Consider the following 22111-nt stretch of genomic DNA (forward strand, 5'->3'; position numbering starts at 1 on the left):
GGTAAGTTTTTCACGCAGAGCGTGGTGAGTGCATGGAATGGGCTGCTGGCGGCGGTGGTGGTGGAGTCAGATACAATAGGGTCTTTTAAGAAACTCCTGGATAGATACATGGAGCTCAGAAGAACAGAGGGCTATGGGTAACCCTAGGTAATTTCTTAGGTAAGGATTGTTCAGCACAGTTTTGTAGGCAGAAGGGCCTGTATTGTGCTGCAGGTTTTCTATGTTTCTAAAAACCAATCTCAGAGTTGTATATGGTGACACAAATGTACTTAGATAATAAATTTACTTTGAACTTTAAAGGGGCATTGATAGAGTTAAACTATCAGTGCTGTTTGCCCAGGGTAGAAATGGCTAAAACAAAAGGACACAATTTTAAGGAGAAAAGTGTAGGGGGATCGTCAGAATTAGGTTTTTATACAAAGAGTGGCAGGTGCTTGAAGCACACTGCCAAGGGTGGTAGTAGAGACATACTTATGCATTAGAGACATTTAAGAGACTTCTAAATTGGAATTGAACTTTGAACTCTGATGTCCTGAGCTGTAATGGCATTGCGCTAACCACTACAATATCGTAAAGCCTGTAGTATTTTCATGCACTTTGGTGAAGGAATAAAGACTGTTTCCTAAAGGAGGAGCGAATTCAGAGGTGCAAAAGGACACGGAGTCCTACTGCAGGATTCCCTAAAGGTTAGTGCACAGATTGTATCAGTGGTAAGAAAGGCAAATGCAATGTTAGAATTCATTTCAAGAGAACAAGAATATAAAAGCGAAAGTATAACGCTGAGACTCTATCAGGTATTGTTCAAACCCATTTGCAACACTGTGAGTGGTTTTGGGCCCCGTATCGCAGAAAGCACGTGCTGGCATTGGATAGAATCAAATGGCAGATTATGAGAATAATCGCAGGAATTAAAGTGTTAACGTATGAGGAGCTCTGAGCCTGTACTCACAGGAGATTTGAAGAATGGGGAGAGATCTCACTGAAACCTACCAAGTATTGAAAGACTTAAGATAGAGTGGATATGCAGAGGATGTTTTCTATAGTGGGGAAGTTTAGGATCAGAGGGCACAGCCTCAGAATAGAAAGATGTCCCTTTAGAACAGAGATGAGGAGGAAATTCTTTAGCCAGAGGGTGGTGAATCTGTAGAATTCATTACGGGTGAGGAAAAGTGGAGGGGCGAGAGGGTAACTAGAATGGAAAATAGAAGAAAAGGGAAAGATGAGGAGAAATTACTGTTCATGCCATCAGGTTAGACAGGTTGGAGGAGCAACACTTTATATTCCTTCTGAGCAAACTCTAACCATTAGAAGCTACTCAAATGGAATGTAAGATGTTGCTCATCCAAACTGAGCTTGGTCTCTTCATGGCAGCAGAGAAGGTTATGATTTTGTTGAAGTTTCAGCATTCTCAAGGGGCTAAATGGATTACTCCTGCTTTTATTGTTGGCTGTTTTTCATTCAACTCCTTACATTGTTAATAATATGCTTAGATACAGCATTATATTGCATGACATTTCACATTAGTAGTTTTCAGAGACCCTTGGGCAACAACAACAGCTGAAAATCTGGCTATAAGAACACAAAAAGTACGGTCCTTCAATACCCCTCCAGCAAGCCAGATCTGATCAATGGACTCAACTCCACTCTCCTTGCAGCTGCCCATGAACTTTGTTTCACTTAAAAATCCAGCTTAAATACGCTCAATGATTCAGTTTCTACAAACCTCTAGGGTAGAGAATTAAAACAATTCTCAATCCCCAAGGAAGAAATTCCTTTTCAGTTTTATCTTAAATAGGTGACCTCCTGACTTTGAACCTATGCCCCTATCTCTTGATTCTCCTTTTGGGGAAACTTTTTCTTGCATCTACCTTGATAAATCCTCTGACAATCTGACATTTATCATATTTCTCATTCTTCTGAACTCCATTAGTCCAATCTTCTCAACATTTACTCAAACATCAATCCCTTCATTCAAAGAATTAGAAACATAGAAACATAGAAAACCTACAGCACAATACAGGCCCTTTGGCCCACAAAGTTGTGCTGAACATGTCCCTACCTTAGAAATTACTAGGTTTACCTTTAGCCCTCTATTTTACTAAGCTCCATGTACCTATCTAAAAGCCTCTTTTGAAGCCCATAGAATTGATCTATGGGCTTTCTCTGGTGGACCTTTTTTGAACAGCAAACGTATCATAGTTTAAGTATGGAGACCAAAACTACCTGTCTTACTTCAAGCTTGTTGGCTCCGTAACCCTTTCCTCATGCTTTTGTACTATAACATCCATATTTTAAATATGGTACAGCTGTACAGCTGTCTGATCAATTAAAACAGCAAAAAAAAAATCAAGTTGCTCTCTCCAGTCAGCATCTGGTATGGAAGCTCCTTTGCAGATGATCATGAAAAGCTGCAGAAGGTTGTGGACTCATCCAGCTCTAGCCTTCCTACCGTCAAGGACATCTCCAAAGGGTGATGCCTCAAGAAGGCAGCATCCATTGTTCATGATCCTTCCCATCCAGGGAAATGCTCTCTTCTGGTTTGCTGCCATAAAGAAGGAGGTACCGGAGCCTGAAGACAGACACTCAGTATTTTAGGAACAGCTTCTTCCCTTCTGCCATCAGATTTCATGAACTCCTGAACAGTCACTAATCCTCTTTTGCACTTTTTAAAATCATTTCATACTTCTTATTATAGTTTATATATTTTTTACATATTGAGCTGTACTGCTGCTACAAAACTACAAATTTCATGACATATGTCAGTGACAATAAATCTGATTCTGAAATACCAGGTAGCTCAAATTTAAGTTACGGAGATGGCAAATTTGCATTCACAAGGACAGAGATAAAGATTCTAAAAGGAACAGAATGAACCATCAAGACAGGAGTTTAATGGCATGTGCACGACTGGGATTGACAGGGAAATGTTGCCAAAAGAAAGTGAACATTTGGGGTTATGATCCCCAGGATAATTTACTATGGTGTCTTGGTTCATTTTTGTGCTGCTTGATAGCCATTCAACCAGCAATTAAAGTCAAACACTCCTTCCACTTTTTCATTCAACTACCTCATGGTTTAGAGCAACAGTCAGCAGAAATATGTGGAGCCCAATAACCACATTATAATTCAATAGGACATTGATAAGTTGTGAGAATCTGTGTAACTAGAAGATGGAAGTACATTTGAAGTACTATTGTGGAGGTAATTGATTATTCAGAAAATGTTACACATCCTTCATCATCATTATGAATGTCGAAAAGACCTTACATAAACATCTTCAATCACACAGAACATCTTCGAGAGCAACAACAGGAAATATTTCATCAAACATTTGTTCCTTACTTAGTGCAGAAAAAAATGGTCATGGATAATGTAAAGCACAATATATCAAAGACCGGAGTCCATGTTCACACTCAATTTTTCTCGTTTTTAAAATTCTTTTCTGGCTTCAACAGCCAAGCGCACTCCACATGGACCTTGCTGAAGCCTCTATAGTATCCAGTAGGGATGACTGACTGGAACTCAAATAGGAAGGAAACCATTGGTTGACAGGAGCTCAGCTAGGAAAGAAACCATTGGTGCACAACCTGCAGTTACCTTCTCACCATTGGCTGAGATTGTTTCTGGACATGTATTGGTTAATCACACTTGTACACGCATTTAACACTCCCCCATGATGTGGGGGCTTCCAATCACTTTGCATCCTACTGCATTAGGAAAGGATTACTTTGAGATGTTAATACAGATCAGATGGGTTGGCAGGAGATATTAATTTTGATTATTTTGCTGTCCAAGATATATGTTTGCACATTTACTACCCTCCTCATCTCAGTAGAACACAGAATGTTGAAGGAAGTTTGGACACAGGGACTCCTTGGAGAGTGTTTTCTCATCACCAATTGTTTTCCCTGCAGCTCCAACATCCCAACAGTTTGTAAAGACCTATGGGGGGACTCATTACCATGAATGAAGGCAACATGCAGGGATCTGTGGAGAAAGGAAGGAGTTAAATTTCTTCTGCACCAGTAAAAATTCAGATATATGTCCACCAAACACCTGATACAACTCTTTGAATAACACCATAAGGTTTGCACATAAGTACTGAAGACATACCCCCAAGAAGCCCATTAAGAGTGAGAAATATGACTGGACTGTCAGAAATCAGAACACACCCTTAAAGATTCAGCATTGGTTGCTGCTCACCCAACACGAAGGCATCGGGTCGAAGTATCGGGGGAAATGATTTGGATTATACAGAACGCTGTGACCAGGCTCATAGAACTGCATGCTCTCTTTTGAAAGACAACCATGCTTCAGGTGCAAAACCACTGCCAATACAATGATGGAGGACGGTGGGGAACTCGGTTTTGAAAATCCAGAGATGAACAAAGTAATTCAATAAAAGCACAGTCTCCACAGAGCAGGGAGCAGGGAAGCAAACAGCCAAAAACTGGCTACGACTGGTCAACATTTATCTCATTATTAACCCACCCTCTTGTTTAATCATTAAACATCATCAGAGGCCAATTTGGAAATTACAAGAAAGTGCAAGTTTTGTCTCTGAACAGATGCCATTCATAGTACATTGGCACCGCTGGTAAGGCTGGCATTTGGCACCCATCCCTCAATGTCCCCAAATTGCAAGGCCTCTTCATCCAATTCTATTTAAGTTAATCACATCACTGTGAGCTCTGAAGCAATAAGCCAGGGAACAAGAGGATGACAATTTCCTATTATTCCACTTTTATTCCATATCCATCCTTCAACCTCTAACTTTATTTATATATAAGTTTTTATTCTTTATAATTGTTCAATGTTGATGTTTTTGTTGCATATCATGCTCTGACTAATGCGCTGCAGCATACTACTAATGCATGTAAATGTATCTGGCGATTAAAGTTGATGGTTGATCCTTCAGTGAATGACATGACTGAACCCCGTGAGCTTTCAAAGCAACTTGGCTGTTTAACAATCACTGTGACTGACACAAAACTTTAATTCCAGATTTCATTAAGTACAGGAATTTAAACTGCCCAGTGTTTTGGTCAGATTAATAATGACATTTGCAGAGTGATCGACCATGCCTTCAGAAAGAACCAGTAGCCGTGATACTGATTCCAGTCTATCGACGTGCAGAATTGAAGTGACCCATAGTTATAACCTGGGAAAAGAAGAGCAGGATCCTTTAGACGGAAATATCTGAAATTTCGAAGTTGGAATTTTTGTACGTCAGTAACTTCTGAAACATGCAAATAGTTAACCAGACACTTGAGAATGTGAGCAACGAATAATCAGCTGGAGGAGCTTAGCAGGCCAGGTAGCACCTGAGGAAAGGAATTGTCAATGTTTCTGTCAAAACCCTGAATCAGGACAGGGCGACAGACACAAAATGCTGGAGCAACTCAGCAGGCCAGGCAGCATCTATGGAAAAATGTACTGTGACGTTTCGGGCCAAAACCCTTCAGCAGGACTGGAGAGGAAAGGCTGAGGAGTAGATTTTGGCCCGAAACGTCGACTGTAGTTTTTTCCATAGATGCTGCTAAGTTCCTCCAACATTTTGTGTGTGCTGCTGCTCAGATTTCCAGCATCAGCAGATTTTCTCGTTTGTGATCAGGACAGGGTTTCTGCTGCAGAGTTAGGTCCTAAAACATTTACAATTCCAATAGATGCCGCTCACCCCACTGAGTTCCTTCAGAAGGTTGTTTGCTGCTCGAGATTGTAATGTGATTTCTGTGACATCAGGGGCCAGGGTAACTAAAATGTGCACAGTACTTGATTACTTATATTCTCTCCTAGTGAAGCAGCTATTGGTTTCCCACCAAGGATGTGGTTGTGGATAGCTTGGTATCATGAATCCTCTTGCATTGCCAGCCTGCCAAAGAATAAGGGGTGATTGATAAGTTTGTGGCCTAAGGTAGAAGGAGTCAATTTTAGAAAACCAAGCACATTTATTTTTCAACATAGTCCCCTCCTACATTTACACACTTAGTCCATCGGTCATGGAGCATATGGATCTTGGACCTCCAGAAAGTGTCCACAGATGGGTGATTGATATGTTTGTGGCCTAAGGTAGAATGAGTTGAGTTATACAGCTCTCATTACAGTTCAACTCTTTGAGTGATTATGCAGAAAGTTTGAAGTTAATAATTCATCTCCTTCTACCTTAGGCCACAAACTTATCAATCACCCCTGATGAGTTATTAACTTGAAACTTTCTGCATAATCACTCAAAGAGTTGACCTGCATGTACATGTAAAGAGAGCTATATAACTCAACTACTTCTACCTTAAGCCATATCAATCACCCATCTGTGGACACTTTCTGGAGGTCCAAGATCCGTATGCTCCATGACCGCTGAACTAAGTGTGTAAATGTAGGAGGGGACTATGTCGAAAAATAAATGTGCTAGGTTTTCTAAAATTGACTCCTTCTACTTTAGGCCATGAATATATCAATCATCCTTCGTATTTTACTCTTTCCTGCTGAATTCCATGATGCCTTAAATCCTACACAGGTAAAAGCCCTCCCATTAAAAAGAGAAATACCAGTCTGGGGACATAAGGCTTCTAATGCTCACCTTCAGATTGCAGTGCACACTTAAGCTTAAAATAACAGCTCATCACAAATCCCCAGGTGATACTCACACAATACGGAGCAAAACAGGTTAACGTTTCTAATGCCAACTAGTTTGCCTCACTGGGTATGAAGTCTTGTAGCTTCCACAGCCGCCCTCAATAACACCCAGCACAATATCAATTCAGAGCCACGTCCTGACAACATATGAAGTTGAATTTTAGATATTATTCATAGATGCACCAGCCCTTGGGAAGGTCAGTATTAATTGCCCATCCCTAATTGCTCTTGAGAAGGTGGTGATGAGAAGTCCCCTTTATTCGATGCAGCACCTTCAGCTGAAGGAACGCCTACAGTCCTGCTGAGAAAGATATTCAAGGATTTAGATTCAGAAAGTGTGAGATATTTCCAAGTCAGGATGGTGTGTAACTTGGAGGTGAATGTCCAGGGGGTGGGTTTCCTATGCCTCTGCTGCCCTCCTCCTCAGACGCAATCAGGAGGAAGCCTAGGCAAGTGAGCGCAGTGAATTTTATCAGTGATGCTGCCTTGCCATTGTGGTGGATGGAATGAAAATTCGAGTGTATGTGTTGTCTTGGATGACATCAGGTGTTCGAGCTGCTCCAATCTAGACAATCACAGATTATTCAATCCAACTTAGGTGCCTCACTGACCTCAGGATATCTCCCCACCATTGAGGACACCTTTAAAAGGCGTTGCCTCCAGAAAGTGGCATCCATTATTAAAGCCCCTATTCATCCAGGACATGCTTTCTTCTTGTTACTACCTTCGAGGAGGAGGTATAGGAGTCTGAAGACCCACACTCAATGTTTTAGAAACAGATTTCTCCCCTCTACCATCAAATATCTGAATAGTCCATGAACCCATGAATATTATCTCGCTATTTTGATTTGCGCTATATATTTTTTTGTTACCAATTGTAATTATCTTTGATTTGTACTGTACCACTGCCAGAGAAAAAAAAAACAAATTTCATGACACATACAGTGAAAATAAACCTGGTTCTGATAATCAGCCTCTGACCTAACCCTTTTTTTGAATCACTTGTGTGCCTTTCCACATGAGGTTCTGGTCAAAGGAGAATCTCTAGGATGCTGATAGTTACAGGCATGCTGATAATGGTGAGGATAAGTTGTTAAACTCTGTCTTGATGAAGGAAGTCAATGGTCAGTAAGTTTGAGGCATGAATTTTACTCTCCTACTACTTATTAATCCATAACTGAATATGTTTGGGCCTTGCTCAATGCAGACTTATCTGGTTCTATTTTCTGAGGATTGAAATAGAACTGGACATTGTGACATCACTAGTAGATGGCCTTACAAAATGATGGAAGGAAAGTCATGATGGTAGGGTGAGGACACTGCCTTGACGAACTCCTGTAGTAATGTCCCGGTGTTGGGATGATTGACCTCCAACAATTTCCATCTTCCACTGTGTGAGGTATGACTGCCATCCAGCTGAAGTACCTTGTCTTCAGTTGTACCATGGTTCCTTGAAGTCACTGTGGGATCTAATGCTCCCTTGATTGCAACAACAATCATTCCAACCCCTTCAATGAAATTCAGCTCATTGGTCCATGTTTAGACCAAGGCCATGATGAGGTCTGGAGCTGAGTTGGCCTGGTAAAATAAAAATCAGGTGAAATCAAAACAGTGAACAGTTTACTGGGAGATACATTCTGCTTGGTAATACTAGACAGTTCCCATTACTTCACTTTTGCTTGAAAAAGGAGTTTGGGCAATCATCAATCTCATGTAGTAATGGCACACCTTAACTCGAGGTCCAGTTTGTCTGATCAATATCTTGCCATATCCAGTAATCTCTTCTTTTTTTTTTTGATATCAGCTGGTGTGACTTGAATTGGCTGAAGACTGGCTTCTGTGTTAGAAGGATCTCAAAGGAGGGGGAGGGGGATCAGCGAAGTGGCACTTGTGGCTGTGGCTAATGAATACATCTCATGCCAGGCATCAACGTCAAGGAAAGGGTTTGTCTTGCAGCTGCCTCCTCCTGTTAGCGGTTTAATCGTTCCTTTCAGGATGTGATAGTACTTCAAAGCTTTGATCTGGTCCATTAGTTGCCCACACATTAAAATGTTAGAGAATGTAGAATCCCCTTAGGAGGTGGAATAGTGAGATGGAGTAGGTGATGGAGTACAGATTCCTAATCAATTTGAAATTATAGCATTTATCTTGGAAATTCAATTGCATAATTGAAAATCAATTTCTCCATGAATGAAATGTGTCCCTCTTGCCCTCCAGCCAGCCACAGGAGATGAAAAGTGGGAAGAACACTTACCAAATGGGAAACATAAGGCATGACAAATGCCCCTTTCTGGGGCACTTTGCACACTCAGTCTTGATGGGACACTTCCTAACATTGGCCATTTCTGCAAATCCAACACAATTTCTGCATTGTGAGTCCCTCTAGAATGGCATCATCCTCCTGCCACATTCTTTTTAACCCATGGAAGAATTTAGACCACTCTTTGTTTGGGCAGTTCTAGGGCAATGTGGTCCGACCCATGAACTTGGAGTCCAGCAAGGCAAGTGAAGTACTTATCTAGGTCCATGTGACCATTTCTCCCTGTATAAAAACTATGGCTCATCACCACCTCTCAGGTCCTCACCCAGTTAATCTGTGACTCCCCCTATCAGCTGATTTCCTTAAGCCCCATCCCACTCCCATTCCCGGTCCCTTCTTGCCCAGCCACCACATTAGCAAAGCAAGCACGCCACCTCGTCCCTCATGTCCACCCCCCCACCCTTACTGCCCTTCCTAAAATTGACCATGCGGGTGAGCCCTGATTCCATATCCCTCTTGCCTTCCAGCAAGCCTCAGGAGACAAAGTGTGGTCAGAACACTTCCCATAAGGCCAGCTACAGTTTGCTGGCCCTTGGCAACAGTTTTGATGGAGATAATGACCAATCATCTGCCAACCCAGTGTGTCTACATCACTCAACATTTTAAGAACATTTTTTTTCCCAAACCACCATCAGATTTCTGAATGGACCATAAACTTTTTGCTCCCTTTTTGCACTATTTATATTTTTATATATTACTCACTGTAGCTTATAGTATTTTTTATTGCACTGCTACCACAAAACAATAAATTTCACTAACTATGTCAGTGATAATAAACCTGGTGCTGATTCCGGTTCATATACTTTCAGATGGACATAAAAGTTTAAGGCTGTGGTGGGAATAACATCCTGGAGTGGAATCCATACTCTTTCTGGTGTGTACAGATATTCTGCAAATGGCAAAGAACAAGACTGACCGACAATTCCTGGGAAACCAAAGTATGTATATATGACCCTAGCCACATGGGGAACTGTAGCTGAAATCTGACAGTCCACTTACGTATTTCTCTGGGCTGAGGGAAGAGTTCAGGAACAACTATGTAAATGCATGAATTAGAATTATCGCTGGCTCTTCATCAGATTATCTTAACGGGTAGAACTAGATTATAATACGCTGACGATAATCACAACCAAAAGACTGATTGGAAACAGGCAAGACTCAAACACAAGTTGCACTTACATTAAAAGGAAACAACACAAGCAAAGCTGAATCCCAAGCACGCAACACAGAAAGAACGGTCGGGGTCAAAATGACTCAACGTGCAAACGCAGACATGTAGCGGAGATGTCAAGAGGCAAAAAGATTAAAGATTAGCTCCAACATCAGCACCAGACCCAGCCATGCCTTTGCTACTGCTCTTATCCTTGTCACTCTGGTGTGCTGTAAGGATAATTTTTTTTTCATACAATGTGGAGCTGGCTCCCCATGTGGTGTGGATGATGCCTATTAATTTTTTTTTAAATATAAGATGTTGGAGGAACTCAGCAGGCAGCATCTATGGAGCGGAATGTTTTGGCCCTTCATCATTTGGCCCTAATGAAGGGTCTTGGCCCAGAACATTGACTGTTAATTCCTCTCCTCAGACGCTGTCTGACTTGCAGAGTTCCTGCAGCATTTCATGTGCACACGCGCGTGTGTGTGTGTATTAGTCTAGGTTTCCAGCATCTGCAGAATCTCATGTTTATGATGTGCCTGTTTAAGAATGCAGCTTTCAGAAGTCATGGAAGCTGGTTAACCAATCCAAGAGCCTGTGCCCTTGATTGACGGCATTCATAGGAATTCAGTTACAGGGTTTTCTCTATCCAATTCTGAACCTTTATTTATCCCGACAGCTAACAAAGTGTAAGCAACCTTATAGGCAGTTTAGCCAAGTTGGTGCTGTGAAGACTGAATATATGTTGAATGCTAGATTGATCCACTAGAATCAGAAAGTTAGAAAATCAGTTGTTTATAAAATGTCACATTGCATCAACTTTCTCTTCACTAAAACAAAAGGGTGCAATTATATGAAAGGGAGTAATGCCAGCAAAGTGAACTCAGGCTAGAGGCCACATTGCCAGCTATGGTAAAGACATTGCATGGTTCGAAATTACAACCACATGGGGACTTATCTCCTGGGCATGGAGACTGAACCTTCTGACAATTCATTTTCTCTCAACACAGGGCTCCAATTGAAAACCAAAGTGCCGGCCAAACATAACATATAATCAATCTTTTTTCCTTCTGATGGGGAAATGAGTTTAAAAACAAAGGATGCTGACTTTCACAAAAGATTTCCCAACTATACAAGCACTGAGCCAAAGTATAAGTGACTAAAGGTCTTGAAAACATTATTCCAATCATAAATTAGGAATGGTTTAATGGAGTTTTATCTCCACTGGGCATTTTGTGTGCTGATGAAAGAGCCTGGGGTTGGAAATGTGAAGGAATCCATACAGACAAGATTTAGCAGAAGCAGCTAGGGATATCTGCAAGCAAGATGCCTGTGTCGGAGATGAGGCCAACTACAGAGACTGCAAAGCAAGCCAACAGCATTTTTGGGTCTAACGGTGTGGGAGTTAAGGTCTTTAAAGGGAGAGGGGAAGGGAGGTGGGGACAGATGCCAAGGTTTTAGACCACACACTATTGCCTGACTGAGGGTTGGTAACAGATGAGACATTGGCAAATTCTCAAGAAATGGATTCCATGGAAGAGTCGCATGGACTTCAGTGAAATGTGAATTACAAACTGCATGCAGGAAGTTAACTATCAGGCAAAGGAAAGGGCTAACTACCAGGCCAGGATAAATGCTTCCAACAAAAAATAGACACTAAAATAAATTATTCTGATTGAAAAAAGCATGAAGCTTCAGACACTGATACCATGTTCATTTCAGTGAATGTCAACATCAGGGTAGCTGCCTGCCACACTTGTTGCAGTTTTTACGACTGAAGTGTAAGGATCCCTGTTTGAGGCACCCATTAATAAATAACAACAACAAAAAAGCACAACCCTGGCCTCTACTGACAATCCTAGAAGTGACATCCGACCCCACAGTGTATGGGGGGGAAAGGTCTCTGCAGGTCAGAGGTCACTGTTCAGGTGGTGGGGATGTGAAGAGGGTCAGAAGTCAGAGGTCAGTGTTAAGGTGGTGGGGATGTGAAGAGGGTCAGAGGTCATAGGTCTCACAAGCACACCTTGGTCCACTTTGACTTACTTTCTGCCTCGGGTCGCATTAAATGTCCCTCCGTATTTCTTCCGGTTAAGGATGAGAGCAGCAATTTCTGGTACGTAGCGAGCAAACATTGCCTACATGCATGGAACAGAAAAAGAGAATGGCATGCAGAGAGTGTTCTACTGCATCGGAGGCAGCAGAGCCCCAGGTACTTACTTTCTTCCATTTACCGCACTATAGGTACCACCATATTTCTTGCGGTTCCCTATTAACTCTATGATTTCAGGGACGTAGCTTGCAAACATGGCCTAAGAAGAAGATAGGAGACAGAAGAATAGACTAAAAAGAGAGGCCAAAGAGTGGGAGGACACTAACGTTCTAAGGTTCAGAAGACGTTCTTAAGATCTGAGACTAAAAAAAAGAATTAGTCCGATCTGTAAGGGAAATATTAGCTCTGCTGAAACTAGAACTCACAAAGCAAAAAGGGTTTAGTTTCTACAAAGGGGAGGTACTTGTTTTCAAACTAGAGAAGCTAGAGCTTTCTGTAATTAGACTGTGAAAAGCTTTCACTGAATTACAGAAACATTTGGACAACAGTGCAGTAAAGGCAACAAATACACTACATCCTCTAAAAGAACAACTGAGGCAAAGGGCAGAGTGTAGCTGGTATCAGTTCGGTTTGTGAGTTTTAGGATAGTTTTGCAATGAAGATCAATTGGACCAAAACTTATAACATTCTGAGAATTAAAAAATAGAAAGGTTAACACTCAGAGCTGATTCTGTAACAGCAAACAAGTTCAAAAAGCCTGATCACAGAATCCAACATTGAAGGGGAAAAATGTAAAAGTAGTTGAGAGAAAAATTCTACTGCCATGTTTTGTCCAACAAACACACTCGCTTGTGGCAGGTCACATCCAAGAGCCTCTAACTGGATGAGTTCCCCTCCTGGAGCTAACTCATGGATTTGTGGTAATGGTGGCTAGTCCCAGCAATGTGCACTGTCTTGCAAACTTAGCCTCTAATTTTGAGCCTGTGCCACTTTGTGCCCTTAGGCTGGACATAAAGCACCTGCACAGTCTCAACAAACTGAGCTCAAATATTGGGGTATTTGGTTCAGCTTGTGAACAAGTTTTGCTTGGATTGATATTTTGAAATGTATTTAACATGAATGAGTTCAAGTCAAAATATATGGTTCACAAATAAAAAGTTTTTGCTGACTGTATTAATCAGGGTAAAAAAGAGATTGTTGTTTAAAAGAACAAACACAGGTTCGACAGGCAGAATGGCCTCATTCTGCACTATCAATATTTGATGACAGGTTACCTCTCATGACTATGACTGGTGCTGCTGCAAGTACCTTAATCCTCTGATAATCTGATACCTTCAGAACTTTGGGAAAGGCAGATTTTCCAGACTATTGTATGTTTTTTAAATACCTAAGCACACTTCTATTTCAACCTTACTATGTAAACTATATTTACATAATTATGTAAACTAGTTTTTCAACTGTATTATGCAATAGTATAATATATTTTCTAATGAACCTAGTGTGTGTAAAGAGAGTGGGAAATATACAAAGACTCCTACTGCAAATCCATCCATGTTCCTGACCATTGGTGTTCCTGATTCCAACATGGTCTTTGGCTTTATAAATCACTTGTTCCCTCACTCACATTCCAGACTGAATCCACTGGATCATCAGATGCTGGACTACCAGCATTTTACTGTGGAATTTTCTCAGTATATAGTGTCTGAGAATTCACTTTCGTTCTAAATGCTATTTGCTTGCTTTTATTTTTTGGATGATTTGTTTTTTTCTCTCTCTGCATATCGGGTGAGTGACCATCTTTTTAATGGGTTCTTTTGGATTTCTGTGGCTTGTATGGAGATAAATTTCCAGGGGGTTGTATAATGTATGCATACTTAGATAATAAATGTACTTTGAACTTCAGAGTCTTTTGAATTAGTCCTTCTTCAGAAGGGTGTGGATGAGATTGCATCAGAAAAAGTTTGTTTGGGTCCAGTCTAACTTACAGCTTATATCAACAAGTCTGACACCACACACCATGCATGTAAGGTGACAGAGGATACATTTGAAGGAGATGTACAGGGCAAGTTTTGTTTTACACAAATTTGTAGGTGCTACCTCGAATGTGTTACCAGGAGTGGCAGAGGAAGCAAATACAATAGAGGTGTTTAAAAGGCTATTGGGTGGGTATGTGAACGTGCAGAGAATGAAGAAAATTAGACATTTTGTAGATAGAAGTGATTGGGTTAGTTAGGTATTTAATTATTATTTTAGTTAATTCTATACATCATTGTAGACTGAAGGGCCTGTTCTTGTGCTATACTGTTTAATGTACTAATTAATTCCTGAGAAAGAATTCCTATGTATAGATTAAGTAGGCTAGTCTGAAAGATTAGAAAGATCAGAGGAGATTTCAATAAAACGTCCAAAGATCCTACAAGGCTCCGCAGTGCAGAGAAGTGTGACATCCACCCCCCCCCCCACCCCCCGGATAGAACGCTCAATCCATTGTTAATGTCTCAAAAGATGCAGCCAGTCATTCAGACTGTGAGGAAAATAAATCTATTCAGCCAAAGGGTGATAAATATTTGGAATTCTCTTTAATGGGCAGTTGTTGAATGCATTCAAGACAGATCAATCCATTTTTGGGAGTATCAGGGAATAAGTGAAGTGGATTTGGTACAGGTTAGTCATGTTGCATCAAAAGGGCAGATTGAACTGCAGATTGGGAGTGAAGGGAAGGATGGCCTCCCTTGTTTTTAGCTCTTTAAGTGTACTTGGTTCTTTGACCACTCCCATTCTCAGCACCTTTGAACAAAAGCTTTCCTACGCCTACGCTCTCTGTCCTACTAAGTGCAGGATGGGGTCATTATAGTCAAGTCTAGTTCTCTTTATTTGTTTTCAGTTAGAGATTCAGCACAGTAACAGGAACCTTCCAGCCCAACAAGACTGCACCAGCTAGTTACACCCATGTGACCAATTCACCTATTAATCTAGATGTGTTTGGAATCAGAGGAAACCCACGCAGTCACAGGGGGAACATAGAAATTCATTATAGAGAATGGTGGGAATTGAACCCAGTCACTGGTGCAATACTAGCCTTACTCTAACTGCTATGGTTACCATGCTGCCCCCTTTCTCTGCTAACTTTGGGGCCACTCCACACTGATTGCTGGTGGAAGCTCGAGCTGCTTCGCCCTCACTCACCCAGAGGAACTGAGGCTAACCAGAGAACTCTTATTACAGATTGTCATTAACTGAGGAACAGTGGTCAAATGTGAAAACCTTTTATGGACTAAGGCACACAGTGTACGTGGGTGGGGGTGGAAACCAATGAAGCCCTTTTATTCAAAGCATTTGTCAGGAAGATTAAGAATAATTACAGATTTTACTTTACGATCTGAGCCTCGAACACCAAGGCTAGGGTGTTATTAATCACTATTTTAGTCCCCTTTCTGACAGAGAAGCAGAATTAACAATGGCGAGAGCAAACCCAAGGGAAGGTTTTTCATCTGACCACTGAGTCCTTTAAAGTAATAATATTTTTACTGCGAAGTCTATTTAGAAGTGGACGAATAGGACAAAGAAGTATGAGTTATTTCTTGGAGCTAAGTGACTGGATTGACTACATGATTGATACGAGTTGCTATTATTAAACCAGTATGTTAAAAGCAGCTGCTTTCTGATTCATCACCTTAAATTGATTTCAAAGCCTCAATCTTGTGGTTAAATGTGTTAAATCTAAATGGCTGAGCCTCTTATTTGGCTTTAAGCGTTTTGGCTTCCAGAACACGGGCGACAATTGAAGACTACAGCAGTGAATAAACGCCACTCTCTGCGGTATCAAGTTGTGGTGGGGCGCCATGGTAGGGTAGCAGTTAGCTCGACACTCTTACAGCTCAAGGCATTGGAGGTCGGAGTTAAATTCTGGCGCCATCTGTAAGAAGTTCATACGTTCCTCCTGTGGGCACGTGGGTTTCCTCTGGGTTCTCTGGTTTCTGCCCACAGTCCAAAGATGTACCATTTAGAAGGTTAATTGACCATTGTAAATTCTTATGTGATTAGGCTAAGATTAAATAAGTGGGTTGCTGGGCGGTGCGCCTTGCTAAACCAGAAGAGCCTGTTCTGCACTGTATCTCTAAATAAAAACAATTAAAATTTAAAAATTAAATTAGTTCAGGTTAACAGAAGGTAATAGCACTCAGTCAGCACCAGCATCATTGGTCACTTCTGGTCTTACATCATAGGATCTGGGCCATTCATACTCCCCCATTCAATACTTCGATAACTGTTCAACAAGCGGCGGCAGTGATTAATGAATTTAACTTGCTCTCATCCAGGGTACAGGCTCTGTTGTGCATCCCATAACCACGTGTTTGTTAGCAGTTGGGGAGGAACACGGAAGGGGTGGGGAATGGGTTTCCTGAAACCGCATTAAATATCTAAAACATCACTTTATTGAAAGGAACAAATAACACTGAAGAGATTAGGGTCTGAGTCATTTGCACAATTCTGCTACACAAAACACCACGGTTGGGGAAAAAAATCCTGGCCTCCAACGTATGAAACAAGGGCAATGTACTTCCTATATTATCTGTGTTAGCAAAGATGGAGTTCAGCAGCAAACGTGTTTTAATTTTAACCAGCCCGATATGAAAAATGAAAAGAAACATTTTAATTCTATAACTTTAGTAACAAACCAACATTATTTCCATCACAGTACTGCCTGCTTAGTTTAAAGGTGACTCTGCTCTGTTAAAATGGGAGACCAACAAAGTGAGGCCATGTGTGATCTAGCCCATAGCTGTTGGGTATAAACTCCTGGCTGATGACTCTAAGTTAAACAGACAAGGATTAAGTGCCTCAAACATGAAGGTTTCTCCAACTTCTGGTGATTTCTCCACCCTTTTCATTCTATTTCTGGATTCCCCATTCCAGTTACCCCCTCATCCTTTCTCTTCTTCTCACCTTCCCATCACTTCCCTCTGGTTCCCTTCTGCCTTCCCTTTCTTCTATTGTCCATTGTTCCCTCTTATCAGATCCCTTCTTCTTCAGTCCATCTCTTCAACCTATCCCCTCCCAGCTTCTTAATTCATCTTCCCTCCCCCACCCTTTCACTTTCCCCTCACCCGGTCTCACCAGCTTGTACTTAACCCCCCACCCCCACCTTCTTATCCTGGCTTCTGCCCCCTTCCTTTCCCATCCTGATGGAGGGTCTTGGCCCGAAACATTGACTGTTTATTCCACCATCATAGATGCTCTCTGATTAGCATTATATAGGCATCTGGAACCGAAGTGTTCAAAGAAAAGTTTAAGCAGAGCAGGACCCTCCTCTCTGGAACTCAGAAGAAGGATTAGTCATTTATTTGAAATGTATGGACCTGTCCTCATGCTAATGGCAAACAAGAAAAAAGCTGCAGATGCTGAAAATTCAAGCAACACAAACAAAATTCTGGAGGAACTCAGCAGGCCAGGAAGCATCTGTGGAAAAAGTCAATGTTTCAGAGTGAGACCTTCCATCAGAACTGGAGAAAAAAGATGAGAAGTCTGCATAAGAAGGCAGTGGGAGGGGAGGAAGAAATACAAGGTAATAGGTGATAGGTGAAACCAGGAGTGGAGATGGGTGAAGTAAAGAGCTGGCAGTTGATCGGTGAAAGAGATAAAGGGCTGGAGAAGGGGGTATCTGATAAAAGAGGACAGAAGGGCATGGAAAAAGCGGACGGGGGAGGAGCACCAGAAGGAGGTGACGGGTAGATAAGGAGATCAGGTGAGAGAAGGAAGTGTGAATGGGGAGTAGTGAGGTGTGGGGGCAATATAGAAAGTTCAAGAAATTGATGTTCATGCGGTCAAGTTGGAGGCTACTCAGATGGAATATAAGGTGTTATTCCTTCAATCTGAGTGTGGGCTCATCGTGGCAGTAGAGGAGGCGATGAACTGACATGTCAGAATGGGAATGGGAGCTGGAATTAAAATGGGTGGCCACTGGGAGATCCCACTTTTTCTGGCAGATGGACTGTAGGTGCTCAATAAAGTGGTCTCCCAATCTATGTTGGGTCTTACCGATATACAAGAGGACACATTGGGACCACTGGATGCAGTAGATGACTCCAACAGACCCACAGGTGAAGTGTTGCCTCACCTGGAAGGACTGTTGTAAAAATGCCATCCTCTTCTCCCAATTCTTCTATCTTCACCCAATCTGTTCTCAGGAGGTTTTTCATTCCAGAACTGAGGAGATGTCCTTCTTCTTCAAAGAAAGAGGCTTTCCTTCCTCCACCATCAACTCTACCTTCATCCACCATCAACTCTGCCTTCAACCGCATTTCTTCAATTTCACGCTCATCTGGCTTCACTCCATCCTCCTGCCATCCCACCAGTGATAGGGTTCCCCTTGTCTTCACCTCCTACCAACCCACCAGCCTCCATATACAGCACCTAATTTTCCATTACTTCTGCCATCTCCAACGGGATCCCACCACCAAGCACATCTTTCCCTTCACCCCCCAACACCCCATATTCTGCTTTCCACTGGGATTGCTCCCAACATGTCTCTGTTATCCATTCATTCTTCCCCACTGATCTTCCTCCTGGCACTTACCCCTTTAAGTGAAACAATTGCTACTCCCCGCCCCTTATACCTCCTCCCTCACTACCATTCAGGGCCCCAAACAGTCCTTCCAGATGAGGCTGCCACACCTGTGGGGCTGTTGGCATAATCTACTGTATCCAGTGTTCCTGGTGTGGCTTTCTATTTATCGGTGAGACCCGACATAGATTGGGAGTCCGCTTCCCCAAGCATCTGCCAGGAAAAAGTGGGATCTCCCATCGGCCACCCATTTTAATTCCACTTCCCATTCCCAGTCCAACATGTCAGGCCATGGCCTCCTCTACTGCCCCGATGAGGCCACACTCAGGTTGGAGGAGCAACACCTTATACTCCGTCTGGGTAGTCTCCAACCTGATGGCATGAACATCGATTTCTCAAACTTCCAGTTATACCCTCCTGCCCCCACCTTCCCCATCCCCTTTTCCCTCTCTCACCTTATCTCCTTACCTGACTTACCTGACATCACCCCTATAGTATCAGATCCCCCCTTCTCCAGCCCTTTATCTCTTTTACCAATCGACTTCCCAACTCTTTAGTTCACATCTCACCCACTCCCGGTATCACCCATGACCTGTGGCTCTTTCTCCTCCTCCCCCACCTTCCAACTCTGACTTCCCATCCTTTTTCTCCAGTTCTGATGAAGGGTCTCCATCCAAAACGTCGACTGTTTACTCTTTTCCATAGACACTCCCTGGACTGCTGAGTTCCTCCAACATTTTGTGTGTGCTGCCCAAACTAATTGTTGCACTTTACTGAACAATGTTCAAACAAATTTATAAGCCCTAAGGAGGTAAAGGAGCCCAAAGTCACACACTTAGTGTTTTAGGGATAGATTCTTCCCCACTGCCATCAGATTTCTGAATGGCCCATGAACCCATGAACACTGCCTCCCTATTTTGTTCTCTTTCTGCACTGCTTATTCATTTTTTATATATTTTTATTTTAATCTTATTTTTTGTGCATTGCACTGAACTGCTGCCACAAAACATCTCTTGACAAATGTCAACGATAATGACCCAGATTCTGATTCATAGAGGATGAGTTGGGATTGGAGGAATTTGCTGATTTGCCAATAATTGGGCCTCCACCACTCTCAGTGCAGAGTTACAGATATCGACCACCATCCAGGACAGAGACCCAAATGGAGGCCTCTGCTTTGTTGGACAAAGAGGTCCTGCACTGCCCTGTGGCTGAAGTTGGTCACGTGACACGATCACCTCGGTAACTTGGTGAATGCAAAGCCTGGGAATATAATGGCCCTCAGAAACAGACAGCAAAATGGGAAGAACATTACTGGGGGGTTTGGAAACATACCACTGTGCGTGCATCAATTTAGTTGAAGCAAAATTTACATTTATGCCTAAATTTTATGCTTTTAATTACTTAAAACGTTCTGCACAGCCCGATGATGAGCTTTGGGATATGATCTATAGCCCACTCAGCTGCTACTCATAAATTTACTGCAATTGTTAGCTGCGAGCTGTCAGGCCAATCTACCATAGGAAATAAATCGTATTTCGCAACTCAACATATATCTTTGATTTACGTTACACCTGGTTATGCTATAACCAAGTGCAGAATGCTTAACGATAGACGAGGGTTCTTGAAGTAATAAATGTTCCACTGCTACGCTGATATGCACCCAACTAAATGAACATTAAAATTCAGCATTATTTTATACACCCAAAATTTTAAGCATTCATAATTGACTCCCAGTGATCTATCAGTGAGACTTTCCCTTGAAGCCTTTTGGGAGATCCAGCTTAACACTGCAGACAATAGCTGTCACAGTTCTTACAGGAGGAACTCAGCAGAATCTATGGAGAAAAATAAACAGTCTGTATGCTTTGGCCTGAGACATTTCATCTGAACTACTAAGGAATGCAGCAGAAGCCAGAATGAGAAGGCCGGGCAGAGGGGAAGGAGTACAAGATGACAGGTATACAGGTGAGACCAGATGAGGGGGATAGTGCATGATTGGAGGTGGGAGGGATGAAGTGGAAAGCTGGGAAGTGATTAGTGGAGGAGGTAAAGGGCTGGAGAGAAAGGAATCTGATAGGAGAGGATAGTGAAGGAAGAAGGGAACCAAAGGATGGTGATAGACAGGGGAGGAGAAGAGAAGTAAGAGGTATCCAGAATGACGAAGATAAAAAGAGAGACAGCGGAAGGGAGGGAGAAATCACCAGGAGAAAAATCAACGTTCACGTCATCAGGTTGGAGGCTACCCAGATGGAACACGAGGAGTTGCTCCTTCAGCCTGAGAGTGGCCTCATTGTGGCAGGAGAGAAGGCCAGGGACCGGCACATTGGAATGGGAATAGGAAGCCAAACTGGCCACTGGGAAATCCAACTTTCCCCCAACATTTTCTGTGTGTTGCTCTGGATTTCCAGCATCTGCAGAATCTCCTGTGTTCATAATTCTTGCAGGTTTGAAACTGTGTAGGAGGCTTGACAAGCCACAGTAATGTTCATGTGATTGTTCAAGCGTCTCAAGTTTTGGCACAAGATCCATTAAGGGAACATAGTGTAAAAATAGCAAGGATAGGGTAATTTGGCCAATAAATACCCTCTGTATCAATCATATCTGCATGACCGTTCTCAAACATTGTTAGGAGAAAACAATCTGACAAACCACCTGAGAAGGAATGGTTGGGAATGTAAGACCAGAGTTCCAAAGGAAGGGTTCTTTGGTGTTATTTGAAAAAAAGAGATTCGACCAATAACATTGTTTGAGTTGAAGAGCAACTCCTATAAAATTAATTTTCCTGGATTAGAGATGGTGTTCACCATAACTAGGGCTTAGGAATGTGGTTGTACGTTGTTCAATAGAGTGCAGCAACTTCTGTGAAGGCAGGTCAGTGAAATGCCCTGCGTTGTTGGCAATGAATGCCTCAACAAAGCAGTCCATCACTGATCACTGATATTAACTTCTTCAGCCAGAGGGTGACGGATCTGTGGAATTCATTGCCACAGAGGCCAAGTTATTGGGTATATTTAAAACAGAGGTTGATAGGTTCTTAATTAGTAAGGGCATCAAGGGTTACGTGGAGAAAGAAGGAACATGGGGTTGAGAGGGATTATAAATTGGCCACGATAGAATGGCAGAGAGGATTCAGTGGGACGAATAAGCTAATTTTACTCATATGTCGTGTTGTCTTATAAGTCTGGTATTTTCCACCCATTCCTGATTGCCCTTGAGAAGATGTAGGTGAACTGACATCTTGAACTGATAAAGTCCTTGTGAAGTAAGTGCTGCTCAATGGATAGCTTTTGGACTTGGACCCAGAAACCCCAAAGGAACAGTGGAATGTAGTTAAGATGGTGTGCAACTTGGTGCTGTCATTTATAGGACAGAGATAGTGATGGGTCA

The 22111-nt window shown here is 42.2% G+C and overlaps 1 protein-coding gene across 6 annotated transcripts in view; it reads right to left on the reverse strand.

Moving 5' to 3' along the window:
* Positions 1-22111, reverse strand: part of kcnma1a (potassium large conductance calcium-activated channel, subfamily M, alpha member 1a) — a 924908-nt gene that overhangs the window by 283878 nt on the left and 618919 nt on the right. For all 6 annotated transcript variants that reach the window (XM_059946553.1, XM_059946552.1, XM_059946549.1 and 3 more), the window contains one exon: positions 12324-12415. In XM_059946553.1, coding sequence (XP_059802536.1) covers positions 12324-12415 — 92 coding nt within the window. The remainder of the gene's footprint in view (positions 1-12323; positions 12416-22111) is intronic.

Source organism: Hypanus sabinus, chromosome 21, assembly GCF_030144855.1.
Source record: "Hypanus sabinus isolate sHypSab1 chromosome 21, sHypSab1.hap1, whole genome shotgun sequence".
NCBI classification, from domain to species: Eukaryota; Metazoa; Chordata; class Chondrichthyes; order Myliobatiformes; family Dasyatidae; genus Hypanus; species Hypanus sabinus.